Genomic DNA, 22,694 nt, shown 5'->3' on the forward strand with positions numbered 1-22,694 from the left:
GTTAATTTTTTTAAAATATAAGAAATGTGTCTATTAGATTAGTTATTTCTATTAACGCTGTTATTAAATAATGAAGAATATGTGTGTAGGTTATAATGTGTATATGTAATAATGTGTATTTTTCCCCCTCGTATTGTAGGGGAAAAACAGCTGGACTAAGCCACATCTATTTTATGTTTTGTGCGAACTTCATGAAATTTAAGGTTATCGATTTAAAAGAAATGTGTTGCCTCTGGGTGATAGGCCAAGCGTAATGCATTTATGTTTAAAGAAGAATCAATAAGCTCAGAGATTGAAAATAAATGTGTTGCCACTGTCCGAAATATTTTTTTTTTATCTTCCTTGCACCAGTGTGTTGCCATTTGGCAAAGCGTAAAGTATTTAATTTTTCTTTCAAATTGAATTTTTTATTTTCAATGCACAGAAAGATTTTAGGAATTCGTCTTTAGGCCAGACTTTCTCAAACTGTGCTATGTATACCACTTTTGATACATAGGGGCCATAATTTTAGCAAAAGATTTAAATTCATGTAAAATGACTCCTCTTATGGCACATATTTTGGTACATAATGGTGTGTATGATTTAGATTCGTATTTACGTTATAAAGTATTTTCTCCCTCCTTTCCGTATGCCTTCATTTTGTAATTCGAAGCCTACTCAACGCGTATTCGAGAGGTCTAGGTTTCGAGTCCCGACGAGGGTGTTGCACATTTTTTATGTTCCTGCTCCCCCCCCCCAAAAAAATCTAATAACTCTACAGCGTAGAACAAAATTTAAGAAGTTTGAGGACCCCTGCCTTAGACAGCAAAATGCAAATAGTATGTACGTGCACTCGAACTTCCCCCATGGAGTTTGAATACAGAACTCTATGTTAGAGCAGAGCAAAGAAGGTAGTGATCACCATCCATGAGAAGACACTCAGGATTATCGAAAAATCTCAGTCTTGTTCAAATGGGCACCCAAGCAGTGATGTGTAACTGCTAGTCGCGATATACTAGTTAGTTGCATTATTATCTCGAGGGCAGACTGACAAATTATCAAAACCTTTCTCCCAGACTATGTTTTTATTACGATTTTGTAGTCCTCCTGCATTTTACTACAGCACTCGCAGTGACAGTCCAGGGCCGCAGCTAAAGGAGGGTGAAGGCTCATTTTTTGAGTGGCGTTTTATACATCTGGAATATATTATAGTCATATATGTATGATCGGATCAAAAATATTAATTGAGATTTATAACATTTTAGCAAAGTTCACTATAGTCATCTGTCTGATCGGATGTCGTTGTGGAGCACTAAAATTCTCTCGAAGGTCTTAAAAATAGGAAAGGGTTCATATTCACCTTACGAGAGGAGTTCTGTTTTATTTCCATGTCATGCAAGCTTCAGTACAACCATACATATTCTACGTTACATATAAGGTAAACCGCACACGGCAATCAGCCTGCTGTTTGGAGTTTACCCCAAGTGGAACTAACAGTATTCGACCATTTTTATCTTCTCGGTCACAGGTGAGGTGAAGAATCACGAAATGTCGAATTGTGATACGAAACTGGATGGAGGAGAAAATTGTTTTTACACTGCTCATAGCTTCAGTTTCTTGCTATGCCTTCGTTACCCCATGGAAACTTTGGAATGAAAAATACGAATGATCTCAATGACATAAATAAACAAGCATTTCGCACTGAGAGAGAAATAAATATTCTATTACTGCTTACTTTTTTTTTTTTTTATTTTTATTACTGCTTGGCAAGACAAAAGCGAGATATAGAAAGGCAATCGCTTTGAACTTTTCCAATTTAATGTAAAATACGATTTTCAAAACGAAATTCCAAATATTATAATTCTACTTTGAATTTTTCTTACAACTCTTTAAGTATTACTTGTGTTGTGAGAGGTGTTTTTCTATAAACAAAGCAGAATAAAAATAACTTAAGAAGTACCTAAGACCTAAAAATCAGAATATCGTATTTAACGGTAATGTACTTTCTAAAGAACAGCTCACCAGCCGCCGAGTGGTCTATCTGGGATTCGAATTTTGGAGAACAAGCTGGTTGTATGGGTGTTTTCATGTTTTTACCTATGTTTAACGGGTATGTTGAGTCAGTTCCTTTTAGAAAGTCCTCTGCAAAGGTGTCCCTTCCCTTAGGCAGATAGCCTTCGAGTGCTTTTGCCATAATCAAACAAACCACATCAAGCAACTGGAGTAATAAAAGAAACTTCTATTATATTACCCACGATTTTGCTAGCAGAAAAAATATAAAACAGAATTTTAAAATGGTGAAGTTAAAGCTTTATTTAAAAAAACAGTACCTAACTTTTATTTATTTATTTATTTTAGTCCAAAGGGGCAATTCGCCCAGAAGGACTGTTAATTTCGTTTTCGCATTTTGCGTCGATTCACTTTTCAAATTGTTGCCACCAAATTATATCGTCCTGTGTTTTATTTAAAGAAATTAAATAATGAAGAATCTGCATAAATGTATATATGTTTCTCGCATTGTGATAAAATAACAGTACCTAGAGCCATACAATTTTGAATAACGTAATCCTCGTGCAAATATGGGCATCTGGAAGCCCAAATTTGAAATTTGTTTTATTATCGATTTCATATTTTGTAAAACTTTAACGAATTTTTGATTAATTAACTCAACGATTTCAAAGCGAGCAATGACAACACTGTAAGGGAAAAAAATTATCTCCAGCGCCCGAGACTGTGTATCGGAAATTCTAAAGATATGCTCTTTTTAAATCACTTTGTGATGTTGCTGTTGAATTGAATTTTATAGTTTAAGTGCGAAGAACATATTTTATAAAGGTAGCACACAAAACGTTAAAAAAGTCTCTTTGGGAGTAATGTAAAACTTGAAAGCGCCAGATTTTTTTTTTTTTTTTTTCTTTTTTAAGTTGATGCTAATTTTTTTAAATTAAAGAACTATATATATATAAGACATAAAATAAGAAATTTAGAACTAATTGTTGATTGAATTACTCTTCTGTTATGTTCTTTTTTCTTTGATTTCTTTAAGGAATTTTTTTGTATTAGGGTATTGATTGTTCAAAAGTTTTGGTTTTTACATTTATTAAATTCTTTCTTGCATTAATTAAATTATTTGAAACTTATTAATTATGAATTTCAAAATTTTCGTATTTGTGGAACATTGGTTCTAAATTTCTTCTCTTTATGTCTTTAATGATAATACTAGGCATATTTATATTTTATTTTTTTTTAAATTGTTTTGTAATTATACATATATATATATATAAACAAATTCAAATTCTAAGAAAATATGTATAAAAGTAGAAAAGCAAATTTAAATTCTAAAAAAAGGAAAAAAGCCAAAATAATTTAAAATAATTTAAAAATATGCAAACATGTAAAAGATTTAATTCTCGAACTAATCTACAATATCATTTAAATTCAGCAGCATAAGCAAATCAAGTGTAAAATCTATCCATGAAAATAAATCTACTAATTTAATAAATTAAAATTAAATCAAACAGTTTTTTTTAAAAAAATGCATATGTGAATAATCGTAGAGTAGGCAGGAGACAGACTTATCAAGGGGAAGTTGCCTCCAAACCTAACTCTCCAATCATTCAATTCGTGTTTCGTCATTCATGCAGGCAAGGGTAAAAGTCAAAACCAAAAGTAATTCCAATAAAGTGGTACCCTGTGAAATTAACATTTAAGTATTAACATTTAAGAGTAACATTTAAGTATTAACATTTAAGTTCAAAAAGGAAAATACTAATTAAGTCTTTTGACAAACAAGCAAGTAAAGTCAAGAATTAAACTTTTTCTTAAAAAATTAAATTTTTTAAAATTTATTTTTTATAAAATAATAAAAAAAATTTAGAAACCAATGTATTTTAGAAATCCTTGTCTACAGAAACTTCCCCTACACGAATATGCATATCAATAAAAAGAAACTATAAAAGAACTATGCATAATCCATATAAACCAATAAGAAACAAAAAGTAACAAAAAGAACTAATTCACAATTTTTAAAATAAATATATATTTAAAAATATAATTTCATATTTAGAAAATACTTAGATACTACATAAAAAATTTTTTTTAAATATACTTAAAGCAAGTAAATAGTAAGTTTTAATTCTAACTTACCTACTATATGAGTGTTGGGGTTTGCAAAAGTGTTGTGAAAGAGAAGTAAGTGTGTTCTTCAAATTATATAGATGGCGCTTATGTAGGTAAAGTTGAATGTCAAGCTGTTATCTTTGTTCTAGTAAAAAATTTTTTGTAAAAATTAATATTAATTAAATTAAATTAAATTAAAAATCCTAAAGGTAGTAATATTAATTATTTAGGGAGTTAAGTAACTGAGCCAATCAAGAGATGTATGTTTACTTGAAGGAAATTAAAGTGATGTGGTATGTGAAAATTAAAGTGAAGTGGTATGTGAAAAAAATGTAAACTGAATGTAATTTGAAATGTGTGTTCTGTTGAAAAATTGTGAAAATTGTTAAAAAAATTAAGTGAAAGATATTTTGTGTGAAAATTGCAAAAAATTAAAGTTATTAAGAAAAACTGAAAAGTTTTAATATTAAAGTTTTAAAGTAAAATTTCTCAAAATTTTTTTGAAATGAAGTCCTTAAAAAACCTCTAAAAATTCTCAGAAATTTCTCAAAAATTCCTTGCGGAAGTTAAATAAAACTTAAATTTGATGAAAGAAAATATTAAAAGTTTAATGAACTTGATTTAATTGGTATATCAAAACTTAACTAAATACTGGCTAAAGTATGGAAAATTAGAAGAAGATTAAAATCTTCACTCAATTCGGGCTATAATTGAGACTTTTGAAAAGAGTTGGCCCTTTAGTAGTAAAAGGAAAGAATCCAGTATTGATTAAATATACATATTTACAAAATATTTACAATAAAAATTTACAATAATTTCTCTACTCTTTTATATCCTTCATTACCCTCTAGTTAAGGTTTAAGGTAATATATATATATATATATATCGTCCTGGCACCTTAACGAATGTTGCACTCTTCGTAGTGTAAACTGAATTTCGTAAGAGCACCAAGCCCTCCTCGTGACGTAATGAACAGTGGCCCACTTCTGTAAAGTTGGCAGTACCATTATTCGAATATGCAATTTTTCTTTTAGATCTTCAAAGGAACGTCCCGGAATCTTGACAAATGCTGCATTCCACATGACATACACTGAAATTCCCATTTGTGCCGACACCTTTATTTACATCGACGATTATTCACTTACATCTTAACATAGGTGTCCCAACACCTTTATAAAAGTTGCATTCTTCGTGGTGTAAGCTGAACTTCACCAAGAGTGACGGGCACTAGTTTGATGAATTGTGGCCCACTTGTATAAAGAATTCAAGTGTACAACTGTTCACTTAGATCTTCACCGGAATATCCTGGAATCGTGATGAAGGTTGCATTCTTCCTGGTATATGCTTGAACTTCATAAGTTTGCCAGGCACATTCGTATCTTATTGCTGAGGCACTTGCACTTTGGCGAACAATGGTCAACTTGCATAAAGGTGCCGCCATATTGAGCGCACCAATTATATCACTGCCAATCTCCCTTGATATGATTTACTAGGATACCGCTTTCGGATTCTTAAGCTTTAAAAAACTTTTTTTTTTAATTGTTACTAATTTTATTTTGTGAGCCTTTCTTAAATTCTCTTATTCTCCTCGTGTTTCATCGCCGACATATAAATGAGTTACGGTGAAGGAGAGCATTTAAACTGGGAAAGATTTAGTCAGAGCGTGATTTCGATACTATAAGCGCACGTTGCTAGTTTCTACCAGCTTTTAACCTTAATATTGGCTACGCATTCTTGCCGCCAAATTAGTATCCGGCCGATATAGGTTTCTGAGTCAACCTGTTAGCTTAAATTGAATATTGCAATCTAGCATAACTCTTTACCTTTAAATTTAGTGTTACATTATCTTTTAAGTTATCACCGCTGGTGCTCGGTGTTTTTGAAAGCGATAAGTCCATGTCGTCTGTTAAATATTTTGTGTTCAATAAAAAGGTCTTTTACATTTTTACCCTGGTTGTGTTCATTTTCAAGCCTGTGCTAGAATTCGCAAAGATGAACACTTAGGTAGATCTAATCACATTTTATGATAGCTAAGCGTACTAGATCTTACACCTCTCCATGACTGTATTCCTCTGCGCAGAAATCAAAACTATTCCAAAAACAGAATGTCTGAAAAGCGTCCCTAAGTCTGGCGATATAAGTTCTTAGCAACATTCAATCCAATTCAGACCTCTCTTAATTGATAAATACCCATCCCATAAGTAGTATATTATTAACCCTTCGATCTCAATATAGTCGATATTTCATATAATTTTATCACGGAGAACAGCCAAAAATGCGTTTTCTGATGCATTCATTTCGATTTTCTTGTTATTGAACCAAATTCTTTCCTGATCAAGAGATTGATTTTCAAACCAGCATGATTTTTCCTGATGATAGAATTAGAGAGCAAGTCTATCTCTGGAGAAAGATAATCATCAGCGTATTCGACTATGAGATGTCATTCGGATATATATTGAATACCAGGAGATCCAGCCAGTAGTAACGTAGCTAGAGGGAAGCGATTCGCCTCGGGCGACTCATTTTTTAAGGGCAGCATTGTTTTGCTCGAAATATTATTTAGTAGGGATTAATTAAGTAGATCGTCGAGGCAGGTGAAGAATAATTGTATTCTAACGGAATTAAATGGAAGGGGGGAAAAAGGTTTTACTCTAGATATAAAGTAAGGAAAGAAATTGAGTCTTAATTTTAGCAGGTATATACTCTTGCTGTGCCGTAGTAGTAGTCTGAAACAGCCGGTTCAAGGCCAGGAGGCGGATTGCGGATGAGCCGGCAGACGATGTGTGGTGCAAGTCCAGAGTTCAGGAGCAACAGGCGAAACACGCGGAGGCTAACGGAGTGTATTATGATGATTCTTCATTTAGGTGATAATATGACGTCACAGTTTGATAAGAGATAATCTTTTATTGATTTTCCGCAGGTAGTTAATTGCGTTTGTTAGCCAATTTTTAACATTTATATTTTTCCCCCCGTATTCCAGCTGTTTTACTACATATATTATGGTTATTTCCTATGTACCCTAAATGGCGCTTATTTTCGAATTGATTCAGAAGGCCTTAATTTTAAATGTAATTTTTTTTTTTCCAGTATATTTTCAGCCTTATAATTTCCTATATACTCAGAATTTTACCTTATTTCTTAAATCTTCTGCTCATAATTCCACATTTACTTAATAATTTTTATTACATTATTATTTTTTATTATTAAATTCATTTTCCCAGAATTACTTTATATCTATTAACCAGTATTTTTAATGTTAACTTACTTGTTATACTAATTCAGAAGTCAAACAACAAAAATCAGCGTTATATTTCCCGCAAACCGCAAAATTTTTTGCGGTTTTGCAGCTGAAGATGGTGGTTCGGTAAAACCATCAAAACTAGTCCTGTGAAAATTTTGTAAATATAACGCTGATTTTTGTTGTTTGACTTCTGAATTAGTATTTATTCGGCGTGTTATTGTGTCTTAATTACTTGTTATAGTTTACGAGTGCAATTACTAAGCGTTCTTATTTATTATATTATTCAATTTTAGATGTAATTTTAAACTTTTTTCGTACTTTTTAACGCATGTGGTCATCAACATATTCTATATTTTAACTCATTTCTTATATTTTCTGATTATATAGATGACATTTACTTAATTTTAGATGTAAAATTTCTAGCTTGTTTTGTACATTTTAACCTTCATAATATTTAATATACTCTATTTTTAAATTTATTATATTTTCACATTATATACATGACTTTTCTTTGGTTTTTAATTTTTTTCATAAATTTTAATATAGTCTTAATTTAAACATAATTCCTCTATTTTCAGATCATATACCTGACTTTTATTTAATTTAAATGCAAATTTTAACTTCTTTTCTATTTTTTACGTATTTTATTTCCAACATACACTGAATTTTAAATAGTTTGTTATATTTTCACAGTATGTACATGACTTTTATTTAATTTTTAACTACTTTCATACGTTTTAACCTTCGTAATTTCAAACATGCTCTCAATTTTAGCTTAATTCTTATATTTTCAAACCACATATATGACCTTTTTTGTATTACGATATTATATGAACCTATTTCATACATTTTAAACCTTCGTAATTTTTAAAGTACTCTAATTTTAAACTTGTTTATTACATTTTCCCACTATAATATGAACTTTAATTAATTTTAGATGTAATTTTTTATATTTCTGACACTTTTTTTCTTTTTTAGTTTCCGACATACTCTAAATTTTAACTTTATATATATATATATAATTATCGAGTGTAATCACGCTTCTTTGATTTTACCATTTCAGCTACATTTACATGTTCAAATTTCTTAAAGATACGTATAGTTTTCAATTAAGCATTTTATTTTATAACCGATAACTCTTATTCATAGCCTTTACTTCGTCTATATTTTATAGTACTAATATAATTTGCCAATTCCACAATTTATCATTCTGTAGTAGTCTTATCATGACTAATTCTACTATTTTACTTCATGATTAACTTCATTGGAATTTTAAAACTTTATAATTTACTGCATATTCTGGTATTTCCTTTTAGTTCTTAATACCCTTTATATCTGAATGCATGCTATTAAGCTCTTCAATGTTATCAATGTTCAATTTTGAAGCTAGCTTAATAAATTCCGAATTTTTAGAATGACTTTCATCCATAATTTTAGAACCGTATTCACTGTTTCATGCGCTCATAATTTTGAACGCTTAATACCTATTAATTCAGTATTTTTTGATAATTGACGACATCCATACAATTATTTTTAAGCTTTAAATGTTCCGACTATGCAAATTTTTACTTTATTACCTTTTTCCTGCACTAAGTGTACGGATTTTTCTGCCTTCATGGACAATTTTCATGTGAAATTAACGATTATTTACGTTATATGTATAAAAGAAATTCTTATGATAAAAATTTCCAGTATTGAATCAGAGGTAAATTACCCAGCGCTCAAGGATTTTACCCATTGGTTACCATTTCATTTCTTGAAATTTTGTTTTATTGATATACGTTTATTTCTAGAGCATAATGTTAACACATTTTTCGGACATATTTCAGTTCCAACTTAATTCACTAGACAATTTCATATATAGTCTATTTTTAATTTCTTATACTAAGATTTTCTTTCGTGAATGTTAGTTTCCATTAATTTGTTAACCGATTTATTTTCTTATGAACGAAATCTTGTGAAATACTGCCATACCTTTACCCAACATATATTATTATCAATATACATACATTACTTACAGAAGGAACCAAAGAAAGAAACAGTAAGATACGTTTTACTAAAATCTCCGCTATATTTTCGAATATTGTAATCTTCTTCATCCCGAATACAGAAATTTCTTCGTAAAATACTAATCATATCAGTTAAATATTCCTTACTAATATCCATTTAATGAGGAATAACCCTTTTTCAATACAAAATTACAACTAGAATCTATCCTTTACCGAATTTAAGTTATTTTCCCAGAATTCCCAACAAGTTTTAGAAAATGTGCTTTAGAAAGCAATTTATTTACCTAAGAACGAATCTTACCAGATTCTTATTGGCTTTAGATTTACAATCAGTGTGGAAACCTGAAGTTCACTTTATCTAGCCTTATCAGTATACGCACAAAAAGTCATGAATCATTTTGTAATGCAGTCAGCACTTTAGATACATTTAATACTGATTCAACTCATTTTAATTAACTTTTAATTAGAATACTTTAAAAGATATGCATATTTATGCTATATATTATTAGATTAGTCCCAAGTATTATTGGGGAAAAATGCAGTTAAAGATCCAAGACCCACGTACACACTAAGAAAATCCCACTCATTAGGAACAGTAAAACTTTACCAATACTTAAATGAAATGTAAAATCTTGTAATGCATTAGTATAACATCTGAGTAACAAATAATTTCCGGTATACGGTAAAAAAGAGTATTCTTATAATAACTTATCAAGACTTAAGAAGTAAAAGTAAGGTAAAGATATATTCGTTTGAAACGTAACAAATAGCCGACAGCTAAAAAAAGATACATTTCAATATAAATAAAACTTTTTTTTTTATTAAAATACATACTTAACTAAAATAGTTATTTTCTTACAAATTTTCTATTCGATCATGTAAAGGTGACAATGAAATATTCTTTAAAAAGTCTTCATTCTCATAAATACAACAGCAAGTTCTACGTAAAGTTTTTGAGCAAGTCTTTTAAAGTTCATTGACAATATTGCTTTGTCAGTATTATTCAAAGCTTTTTCCCGAGTCATCTCCATTATACAGGGGTGGCAGCACTGACTTGAATGATCGACTACACATCTCTCACAGATAAATACCTCACTGAGACTGGGTTAAGAACTCGTAAATAACATTGTTAACTTTCTGTGTACATTGCTCGCTAATTAAATGTTCCAGCTGCTGGCATTTTGATTGCCGTTGTCTTATCTCATCCAGTAACACATTTTAAAAAAGAGCAGTTTGGATAGTCTGTGTTATTTCACTGTATAAATCTAAAAGTTTATCGGTCTGATATTGACTCTTAATTCTAAACAATCTGTTGCGATGCGGAAATCACCTTCAAAAAAAGCTTTTAAGAATTTGTTGAAGAACAAACACATTGCGCGTTTGCACAGAATACCGCCACCTGATTGTTGGCTATGAAGGATACTTTCGAATACTAGAAATTAAAGTTTGGTAATTTGTTCATGAAATCATACCACGTCGCAGGACTCATAGTCACACCCTCAAGAGAAGATCCACAGTTACTATTATTCTTTTCTAAAAAGTTGTGCTTATATGAATTCGAACGTGAATGAATTCTAGGAAAGACTACACATCCGTTCCAATTGATCATCCGTTCCATCAATCCAACAATTGATCTCTTCATCATGATCTCGTGATGACTTGATTGCCGACTCAGCCAGGGGGTATCTCGAGTATCTCATTATCTAAACATGCTTTCATGCACAGAAAAGTCCTTTTATTCATACACGGTTTGGGGATTATGCAGTTAATTTTGTCATCTTAATAACCGAAGTCCATTTCATCAGAAGAACACTTCACTTGCGGAAATATAATTTTTCTAGACGTCAAACGTGCTCGAATAGTCTTCACTTCGGGTTGGGATGGGATACCTTGTTTCCAGACTACATTCGTAGGCGGTTTCAGCTGAAACGGAATGATGCAGGAAAGGCAATATTTCAGTTGAACTGTATGTTCAGCTTAAGTATTAGGATTGAAAAAAACAGCCCGAAGAAACGACCGCTACAGTGCTTCAGATGCCAGGAGTGGGGGCACTCCCAGCACTTATGTACAAATGAAACAAGATGTTGTAAGTGCGGCGACAGCCATCGCAGCAATACCTGCCCAAAGAACCAAGATGGTACTCCAACCTGTCTATTCTGCGGCAAAAATCATGTCGCAAGTTATCGCGGCTGTGAAGTCTACAAAAAGAAATTTGACAGACGTCAAACAATCCGGAAAAAAGCTATCACAACGCTGACTGAGGATAAGTTCCCGCGCCTCTCTGAAGAACCTGATGTAAAAACACCCTTAGTTAGAGATACCCTCTACAGCGAAGTCCTAAAAGGGAGACCTAACCAACGAACACCTAAAAATGATGAAGACAAACTACAAATGTTCATAGAAAAAATCATGCACTCACTTACGAGCATCAAAAAAGCCAAAACCACTGCTGAAAAACTTTCAATATGCTTTACAGCTGCAGTTTATCTAATGAAGATTGCCGAAGAAGAGTTCTAGGACTCTGCAATCCAGTGTCGATTTGAAACTTACTTTTCAACTATTCTACATCGCATCTATGTCCCTTAACGGGATTTCTAAGCAGCATCGCCGAGGTCAGCTCCTGGGAGGGTGACCTCCCACGTGACTGGCTCCGGCGAATCAGATGTTAGCATCCTGAATTCCGTGCTTTTCGATGATTCGCAGAATTGTTCGTACCAGCTTAGCGCTTTCTACCTGTTTCGGCGGACTTAACAGCTTTTGTAATCCAAGATTAAGTACTTTTTTGTCGTGTAATTATACATTTTCTTTCTCACAACAATTCTAGGTCCTCATCTTGGTTATTTCCTGTCAAAAATCGAAACGTCTAGCTGTTCTACAAGGGGTAGGGCCTTCGGCCCAGGTACCCTGGTGTACCAAACACCGCTCCACTGGGAGGTAGGCGGTTTCATCACTAGAAGCGATCCAGACTCAGAATGTGAGTCATATAATTCTTTCTGCATTTAAATTTATTTAAATTGCATCAATGCATCACTCGCGTCGCACCGTAACTGAGTGTGGGAATGCAGCACGAAGTGTCCAAGAAGCTTTCATCATCTCTGTGCGCGGAGATCTTGACATCTCCGTCAGGATATTTGTTGAGCAGAACGTAAGTATATTTTTCGTGTGTGAATGCCTCCACTTTTATTTGCTGCAGCAATAGGATTCCAGGGTTGGGCGACGACCGATGTCCCCGAAAAACTGGAGTCACCTATAGTTTTTCCCCTACAGTCCATCTTCACCTGCAGTACATCTTCCTACAGTAAATCCTTCACCTACAGTACATCCTTCACCTACAGTCCATCTTCATCTTCATCCTGAAGGCGCAATAAAGTCGAGCTGGAATATATTGGTGCCCGTAAATATTCAGTTTCTCGGGTTGGAAAGGATAAGTGCACAGTTCCGTAAAGATGGAATCAGCCTATTCTTTGCCATGAAAATCTTCGAAAAAGGACAGTATTAACTGATCATTAAATATTTCAATCATCGTAAGTCATCGTATCATCTTAAACTGGTAAACCAGCGATTAGTGAAATGAAAGCCTGTTTTCTATGGTTACTAAAATATTACAAAGCACCTAGGATGGTGCTTTTTTACTAGATAAAGAACTGCTTTTATTATTTTTTTATTTATTCTGTTATTGATTAACAAACTAAGTTTCTCAATCACTCAGACTGATTAAATTCAGAGATGGGGGCGGGAACTAAATATTTTACGTTTTTCGAATGGCAACCCACTGGTGTGTTGGAAGATAAAAATATTGTATTTTGGGCATTTGCAATACTTGTTGCTTTAAATCGCTGAGTTTTTTTTTTATTAGTATTATTAAATTTGAAAGACTTCCTCGAGTGACAGCCCATTTCTTTTAAATAACTAAGACTTGTGATTCAATTTGAAATATAGATATCTTACATTTTGGCAACATATTGCTTTTAAAAGCGATATGTTGCCACCCTTCAACTTGATGAACTTTTTATTAATAAACATGTTTTCTTAAACCACTGAATTTTTTATTAAAAAGTTTATTAAATTCGTGTAAAGTATGAAATAAAAAATTTCGAATTTGGATCCGAAAATAGGACTATGTGTGTGTTCAAAATCTAGTGGTTCTAGGTGTCGATGATTTTCGATGCCATTCAAATTCTATGTGTGTGTTCAAAATCTAGTGGTTCTAGGTGTCGATGATTTTCGATGCCATTCAAATTCTATCGAGATAACGATCCTAACTTTCGCATGTGATTGCTGTTTTGAAGTTGTGAAAACTCCTCTATATTCTCCGCATTTAAATTCTATGGAGCCTGTATAAGAAAGAATAAAAGAGGTTTCTTCGAAAGCTCTTCTAAAACAACTTGTTACGATGGAATAGTACAATGTAGAACATAACTTACACACACACAAAATAAATAAATAAAGGAATCCAAGCCACAATGTGTGAAAATTTAATTTTACCTATAAATATGTCCAACAAAATATTGTTTTGTTATTTTCGAATTATTAAATATAAAAACATTATTTAAAGTGTCCAAATATTTATGAGTTCACCTTCACTTTCATTTTTTTTTTTTTTTTTTTTTTTTTTTTTAACCAAGCTGATGCGGAACAAAGAGTAAACAGAGTAAGTGAAAAGCAAAGAGTTTTTGGTAAATAAGTATTCAAAGAAAATAATTTTTTTTCAAGACAAACAGGTTTTTTTTTTTTTTTTTTTTTTTTTTTTAAGGGATTAATAAATTTTTAAAAAGTTCAAATAAATAACTAAGCAATGCAAGTGTTCGAAAACATATGTTATAAGGTGTTTCTCCCGCCTTCTTAGCGTGGCTTCGTTGTGTAGTGGCCTGCATGCTGGGCGCGTATTTCAGAGCTCCGTGGTTCGACTCCCACCGAAGGCGTTGCTCATTTTTCACTTCTCCTGCTTCCCCCCCTCCCAAAAAAAACACCTAAGGTTTCTACAATGTCAGCCACCATGTATACAGACAGGTTCTTTATTATTTGTTAATGAAACGGAAGGGTGATATAAACTGCGTTTCTTTTTCCATTTTATTGCTGAAATAACCTTTCAATAAAACTGAAAAGTCAGTCTTTTTGAAACTGCATATTATTATTATAATGGATTTTATATGACGCAATATTTGATATAAATTATAATTCCTTGCATTAAATTTTTGCAATAAATGAAAGCGATGTTTCCATATTTTTCTTAATTACACAAAATTTGGTTATCTAGTGTAATTTTTTGTATATTTGAGAATACTGAATGCGTATTTAGGGATGCTCACTTTACTTAGAAATATAATCTTTCATTCCCATGTTCGTTAAAAATTATCGTTGTAGGCTGTCAGTTTAAGATAATCCTTGTAGTAGTTGTGTAAAGACTGAGACACTTTTTAAGGGAAATTACTTGGTATTCACGAAATTTATGGCGGCAATTTTACTTTACGAAGAGTAGTTTTCTACAAGTTCTCAAATGTTTCTACAAAAATCATAAAATTTGAATGAAATATAAAAGAATCCTCTTTTCTTTTCCGAATGCTGGATTAAAAATGTGGGTAGATCTTGTAAATTAAGTGGAAGAAAATTGTTCTTTCAATAATTTTATTATTAATTTGAACTCAGAATTTAATTCATTCCCTTTTACGCTGAATTAATAAGTCCTGATGCATTACTAAGTGATAATTAAGATTATACATGCTGCAGTTATAAAATATTTTTGTTTTCCCAAAATTAAACCGTTAATTATACGAAAGCAATTGTATTTTTCTTTTCGAATTCAGATTCTGAAATGTTAAAAATTAGAGCTTAAGATCATAACTGGATAAATCATTGTTAGCCCAAAGGCCGTTAGCTCAAAATGCCTGTTAATTTCGTTTTGGCATTTTGCGGCGTTTCGCTATGAACGGCGTTTAACTTTACAGATTGTTGCCACCAAATATTATCGCCCTGTATTATGCTTAAAGAAATTAAATAATGAAGAATCTGCATAGATGTGTGTAAGTTTCTCGCATTGTGATAAAAACAGTGGTACCTAAAGCCATCAAATTTTGAGTAACATACGTCGTGGGCATCTGGAAACACAAATTTGGAATTTATTATCTATTTCATATTTTGTAAAGCATTTATGAGTTTTTGGTTGAGAAACTCAACAATTTCAAAGCGAGCAATGGCAAAACTCTACGCCCCCCTCCCCAATTTTTTTTTAAATCTCCAGCGCGCGAGACTGTGTATTGGAAATTCTAAAGACATGCTCTTTTTAAATTGTGATATTGCTGTTGAATTGAATTTTATGGTTTAAGTGCGAAGAACATTGTATTTAATAAATAAAGGTAACACACGACAGGGGGGAACCTTTCGGGCGTAATATAAATTCTGAAAACTTTCAGATTTTTTTAAAATTATTATTATTGTTTTGATTGTTGCCAACCCCAGCGATTTTTTACAAAATTAAAATCACAATTCTCTTCCTCCTGACATATTACTGATGAAATAATACTCTGAAACAAATAATATTATAGAAACAATATTTTCATCAACAGTATATCTGCACCGGAATTTTTGTTCCGATATTTGAGTCAGTTACACGTATTAAATATTTTATTTTGATTATTGCGTTAGATATTAAAATGTGTTACCTAAAATGCACGTGAATAGATAACTGAAAATGAAAACATGTTTATGCTGTCAGTGGAAAAAGAATACCGAAAATTCTCCGAAACCATCTGCAAACATTTATCTGCAGAATAATAAAACGAGTCGAAAAAATATTTTAGTTTGGTATTTTGGTTTATCGATTCAAACGAGTCTGAAAATAGTTAAGTATTTAATTTATCGATTCAAAGAACGTTTTTCTCAACTTTTCTTTGGCGATTTTACTATACTTGGCTACTCTTTGGCTGGCTTTTACTTGCCCTCGAATACTGATAACCCTAAAGCTAATCTCTCATTGGTCGAAGGTGCCTTCTGGTTTCTTGCGACCAGCTGACTCTCTCGTAATCTAGTTCAGTCTGTTATTACGCGGATGTTACCGAGAACAAGCGGTCACTGTTTGCGAAAAACCTGTACCGCATCCAGCAAACTTATTATTTATATTTATTTTCTGCTGTAATAATCACTTGAGATTTTTGTGAATAATGACGCCGTCCAATCTTACGTAATTTATACGACTGCAGTGTAAAAGTTTACAACTATTATACTAGTTAATAAGTTTACGTGGCATGCATGCTGTGTGAAAGGCTATTCATTAACCTTTAACTCTGGACCTGTGATAAACCAATTAAACCAAAGACGTATGTGGAATAACGGCATATAATTATTGTGGATACGCTATGGTTCAACCAGGTATGTTATTTTTATATTTTTCCGTGTCTATCTGGATGTGTATTGAATTTAGTAGGAATTGAGGTCACGCATTTGTTATTCTAAAGTTTTCATAAATTACGTTGAAGGGTAACATTTATCCATGATCCCATTAGATCAAAATTATTTTACACTTAGCAACCGTTAACATATATTCCGCACTTCACAGTTTTAAATTTCTAGCAGTTTTCTTACCATGGCAAAATGCCAAAGAGCTCTCTACCAGGAAGTGCGATTCACGGAGAAAGGTTTTTTATCCAGAAAAAAGGTGTTTATTGTTGAAACTACAATGAAGGAAGTAATATGTTTATATGAAATGTTTACATAAATCTTTACCTATAAAATAAAATGAAAATTTTGGTTAATAAAAATCCAGAATTTAATATGCATTGTAAGGGAATTTGTCATATTTTAAGTGTGTGTATCATAATATGTCGCCAACATTACTATTTCAGAACAATTATTAAATTTTTAGGCTTAGAGCTGTGTAATTGGAGATCGTTATGTTGTTAGTAGGTGGTTTTTATGCCGAATTAATTCTTTTTGAAATTTCTGTAAAAAAATAATCTGATTATTTGGGAAGAACTTTATTTCATTATATTATGTTTAATTATGTTAATGTTGCTTCCGTAATTTATATGCCCGTAACTTTTGAAAATTATGTTCGAATTCATTACTTTTTTAATGTCCAGTTAACTTTTATTCTATAATCATTCATATCATTACTTACATTGCATTTCAAAAGGATTTACATCTGAGTTTTTAAACTTGTGCTTGGTCATGATATGTTAAAAGTGTTAAACTCTTCCCGTTTTATTTCAGAGTTTTTCTGTATTCTATCACTTGTTCTCAAATTAGGGAGTTCTATTATGATTTGGTATCATGAATTACAGTGTCTCACAAAAGTGATGGGACACTTGTGCTTTACAAAAGGAAACTGTAGTAAAATAAATAAAAAAACATGTAAAAATTTTTTGTGGGTGTGTACTTTCATACTTAAATTTAGTAACAATTATTACATAACATACATTTTCTCAAAATATTAATTTAATAAAAATACAATTGTTTAGAACGGAGCAAAAAATGGCTCACATAAGTCATGGGACACTTACTTTTCCATCAAATATTTATCCAAAAATTTTACTTTTTAAAAGGTTTTAATATTTTGTTGGATTTCCTTTTACTTTTAAAACATGATTTAATCTTGGGATGGATTCGACTAATTTTTTTATGATTTCTGAGCGATTTTACCCCATTCTTCTTGAAGCACCGATTTTAATTGTTGCTTTGAAGAAATGGTGTGTTTGTGAATTCTTGATTCCAATTCTTACCAAATATTCTCTATGGGAGTTAAGTCTGGAAATTGTGGTGGTGTTTTTATTATTTCAGGATAGTTATACAGCAGCCAGCGTCTAACGTTCAAAGCAGTGTGCTTGGGGCCATTGTCTTGGTAGAATTTAAAATCGTTATGAAGGTTCAATTTTCGTGCTGAAGATTTCAAATTTTGATTTAAAATGTCAATATACTTGTATTGATCCATTATACTGTCAATAAAAACAAGATTAATAACTCCAGCGGACGACATACGCCCCCATACCATAACTCCTTCTCCACCATGTTTTACTGTTGGCACCAAGTTCTGTTTGCGAAATTCTTCCCTGGGTTTTCTCCACACCAAGATTCTACCATCAAAACCAAATATATTAAATTTACTCTCATCAGCAAATATAACTTCATTCCAGTAATCAGAATTCTTATTTATGTTGGATTTTGCGAAAGCCATTCTGAGTTTTCTATTTTTTTCACTTACGAAGAATTTTTTCCTGGCTGCTCTACCATGATATCCAGCAGATCGAATTACTCTTCCAATAGTCTCAGGATTAACAATTACTCCATATAATACTGCTTGTAAATCAGCAGCAACTTTAGGAGCACTCATTCTTGTATTTTTTTAATATTTCGAACAATAATTCGCTTTATTCCATTGGATAGCTTTGATGGTCGGCCAGGTCTTCTTTTATCCTGAATCATATGATTCTTTTTATATCATTTAATGATATTGAAAACTGTTGAATAACTCAAGTTAACTGTTTCAGAAGTTTCTCTAATAGATTTTCCACTTCCAATATGCAAATTAATAACTAAATTTCGAATTTCAGGCAAAGTTTCTTTTCGTTTAGCATTTATGGCTGCACAGAGCTAAAAAACACAAAATTTCCAAAACAAACTGGAGAGAAATACTGCAGACGATTTTATAAATTATTGCCACTTGCTTTTGAGTAAAAAAAAAAACCCAAAAAAATATTTTTATTGTAGTACGTAGTAGTATCTAATGGTGTCCCATCACTTATGTGAGACATTTTTTGCTTCGTTCTGAACAATTGTATTTTTATTAAATTAATATTTTAATATTTTGAGGTGATGTATCTTATGTAATAATTGTTACTAAATTTAAGTATGAAACACACCCACAAAAAATTTTTACATGTTTTTTAAATTTATTTTATTACAGTTTCCTTTTGTAAAGCACAAGTGTCCCATCACTTTTATGAGACACTGTATGTCTGATTGAATGTACTGATGCTTGTAAAAAATTTATTTCTGAATTAGTTTTCTTTAAAGCTGAAGGTGTGTTTCTGTACCTGGAAATTTTTTAAAAGCTTACTTAAGGTGGTCAGAATCTTAATGAAAGTCCATTAGAAATTCATTTTGGGAAGTTGTTTCCGGTGCTCTGGATTTCTAGAGCTATTATTCATTCTTAACTTGATTAAAAATAAGCTCCAGGCTTCTGCTTTGATGCCATTTAATTCTGTCCATTGTTGCCATCAGGCCAGTTTTCAGATTCATTGACCATACTGAGTTATGTGTTTTCCATAGAAATTGAGAAATTAGTATTAAATAAAAAATTAATTTGCAAGTATTTTATGTCAACAGATAATGAATATAATAGTACCCATCCCCCTTACTAAGTAAGTAAGGCCAGCAATGACGGAAAATATAATTTTGAACTTTTAGTGGTATTTCCTTATTATAGCGCCCGCCAAGATTGAATCGCTAATCAATCTAGGTATTTTGCCATTAAATTTGCTACATGTTACATTTTGTTATTTAAGCATAGAGGTCAATTAGTGACTGAATTTTGAGGGCCCGCTTGTAGTAAGAAATACCGGTTGATCTTTACATTATGGTAACTTGGCGTTTTTTGGCGAAAATTTGGCGACCAACTCTCCTACAGCAACCCTCTATTTTTTTTTCCCGCTGCCATTTTGTCTTCACGAAGTAAAGACATGTTTCTTTTCTTTTTATCTACTGAACACTTCTTCCAACAATCTACTAGCCGAATTACACTTATGCTAGAAATTTTATCTAACAAAACTGCTTAATCATGACAAATATTCACTGCAAAATTGGGAAAAAGTGCACAATACCATACTCCTTACGCGTTTTTCAAAATAACACATACACATAAACCATGTACACGCCGACTTATTTTTACTTAAAAAAACATCCCAGAATTGCAGAAAAATGGCATTGCGCACACTGTTCACTATATCCATGTACACTGCTTTTTTCTCATAAATTAGAAAAATTTCACGAAAATACATGACAATTTTCTCAATCTTTAAACCCGGTAAAAAGAACATATATGAAATTACCTGATTGCGAAAAAGTATTTACCCTTTCCAAATATGAACATTTCCACATATAAAATAAATAAAATATCCAAAAACTTTTACATCTAAATCATCTATTACATTATACACGTCACCAACGAATTCATACCGCAAGCATTACAAATACTTAGTATCAAATATTTAAATTATTTCCATGCACGTTTACTTCAACTTAAACGTATACCAAATTCCTACAAACATAAAATTCACAAAATAACTATCATTTAATTAAAACATCACTAAACCATGTACACGTCGACTTATTTTTACTTAAAAAAAATCCCAGAATTGCACAAAAATGGCATTGCGCACACTCTTCACTACATCCATGTACACTGCTTTTTTCTCATAAATTAGAAAAATTTCACGAAAACACATGACAATTTTCTCCATCTTTAAACCCGGTAAAAAGAACATATATGAAATTACCTGATAACGTATACCAAATTCCTACAAACATAAAATTCACAAAATAACTATCATTTAATTAAAATATAATTAAATTAAAAAACACTACTTAAAATATAAATGAGCACATACATTAAATTAATAAAAATTACCTTACAATCCTAATTACTTTAAACTAAGTCATTGCTAATAACAATTTTCCCAATAATACCAAATTCCTTTACTTCCACCTTACATTTAGAACAATGCATAAAAATAATATCCTCAAATAATTAAAAATACTAACTTACCTAATCTTCAGAATCTTTATTATGTGTCCGATAAACTTTTCTTTAGTTACGGCCATGGGATCCAAAAATTCACGAACACTGTTTCACACAACACAGAATAAACCAAATACAAAATTTCGAGATTTTTTCCCGATTTCCCCCCTTTTCCGATTCAAGAACCGTAATTCGTCCATTAATATCACATGACATATCCCATGATCTCTCATTTCCCTCACACAAAATAATGCGTAATCGGAACTTAGTACTGCTCACATTATTACCAAAGTCCCAGGTAGTAACCTTTATCGCCTCCAAAATGTCGCCAAACTACCAGTTACCATATTGTAAAGATCAACCGAAATACCTTTTTAAACCTCTAAATATTGTAAAAGCGAATGTGGCAGTTTTAATTTAAAGTTTTTTATTTCTGTTTAATTATTCATGGTAACCAAAAGAGTTCTGAATATATATATTACTTAACATATGTAATAAATGTAAATTAAAGAAAATAAACAAGTAAAAGGGTAAAATTCATATTTTTTGTCTTGCTGCTCAGATGTTTCGTTTGAGATTAGTTTTTTGCTGATGAATATTTTTATAAAGCAAAAGAAGACAAATCAGTTTATTAATTTTAAAAATAATTATTAAATTAAATATTTTTAATAAATAATAAATAAAATAGCAAAGTAAAATAATAATAAATATAGATATAATGATTATTAAAACGTAATTTTTTTTCTTTTGTAAACATTTGAATTTCAAAGTGTACGAATCAGCATTTTTGAAAAGGTACCAACACTGATTCGGATCATCAAGAAACGTGGATTTGTTCTTAACCTCTTCCCTTGTATAGTCTATATGGAATATTTCGATTGTCTCATTTGTAAGAATTATGCCAATAATGCCATAAACAGCTGCCTTTTTGCAATTAGTGTAATATATTACAATCAAAAGTCGTTAATCCAGACTCGTCGGGACTTCGATTCCGGATTATCGATTTTTCCAGATTATAGATCGTCAGTTTAAATCTCGTAAGATGGCATGCAGAAATTCTAAAATTAAAAATATGAAACCGTAATTTATGAAATAAAGAACAATTATGATCTAAAGGGTATCAAAATTTATAAAAAAAAAAAAGCTTAATATTTATTTGTTTACTTTATTAAACATTTCTCTCAATGCAAGTTGTTTAAGTTGCTTTGTTTTATGTGATAATACTTTCTCTTTAATTCTATAAACAGACATAATTTCTTGTTCAGTTACAAAGTTCCGCTGTTCAAGTCCCGTAATTGCTGTGCCAAGAATACCGACTAACTTGTCAATCGAGATTTTTTAGTTTTCACTAACCTCTCTGTCACCTTCTTCATGTCTTTATCCATTTTTTGTAGCAATTCCACTTTTTGTTTGACGGACATCGAAACATACTTTCGTTTTGTAGATCCTTTGGGAGCTCCAGCATCAGAAATTCTATTTGACATAATCGAAAGTTCAAGTTTACTTTTATAAAATTGCTCTTACAGTCTGCAAAAAATAATAAGCCTCATCCAATTCGAAGATTAAGTAACAACGCAATCATCAACATTAACTGAAATAGATAATTAGATAATTTAAG

At 31.4% G+C, this 22,694-nt stretch overlaps 1 protein-coding gene across 2 annotated transcripts in view; it reads left to right on the top strand.

Annotated features, from left to right (window-relative positions):
• LOC118190065 (ribosomal protein S6 kinase alpha-5-like) overlaps positions 1–22,694 on the top strand; it is a 480,169-nt gene that overhangs the window by 310,206 nt on the left and 147,269 nt on the right. The window contains exon 1 of one of the 2 annotated variants that reach the window (XM_085815144.1): positions 16,371–16,713. The exons of the other annotated variant lie outside the window; for it this stretch is intronic. Within the exon in view, the coding sequence (XP_085671270.1) occupies positions 16,701–16,713 (13 nt within the window). The 5' untranslated portion in view covers positions 16,371–16,700. Of the gene's footprint in view, positions 1–16,370; positions 16,714–22,694 lie in introns of those variants that run through there. 2 annotated transcript variants of the gene reach the window in all.

Source organism: Stegodyphus dumicola, chromosome 4 (genome assembly GCF_044657685.1).
Source record: "Stegodyphus dumicola isolate Sdum_Otavi_A_Nest chromosome 4, ASM4465768v1".
Lineage (NCBI taxonomy): Eukaryota > Metazoa > Arthropoda > Arachnida > Araneae > Eresidae > Stegodyphus > Stegodyphus dumicola.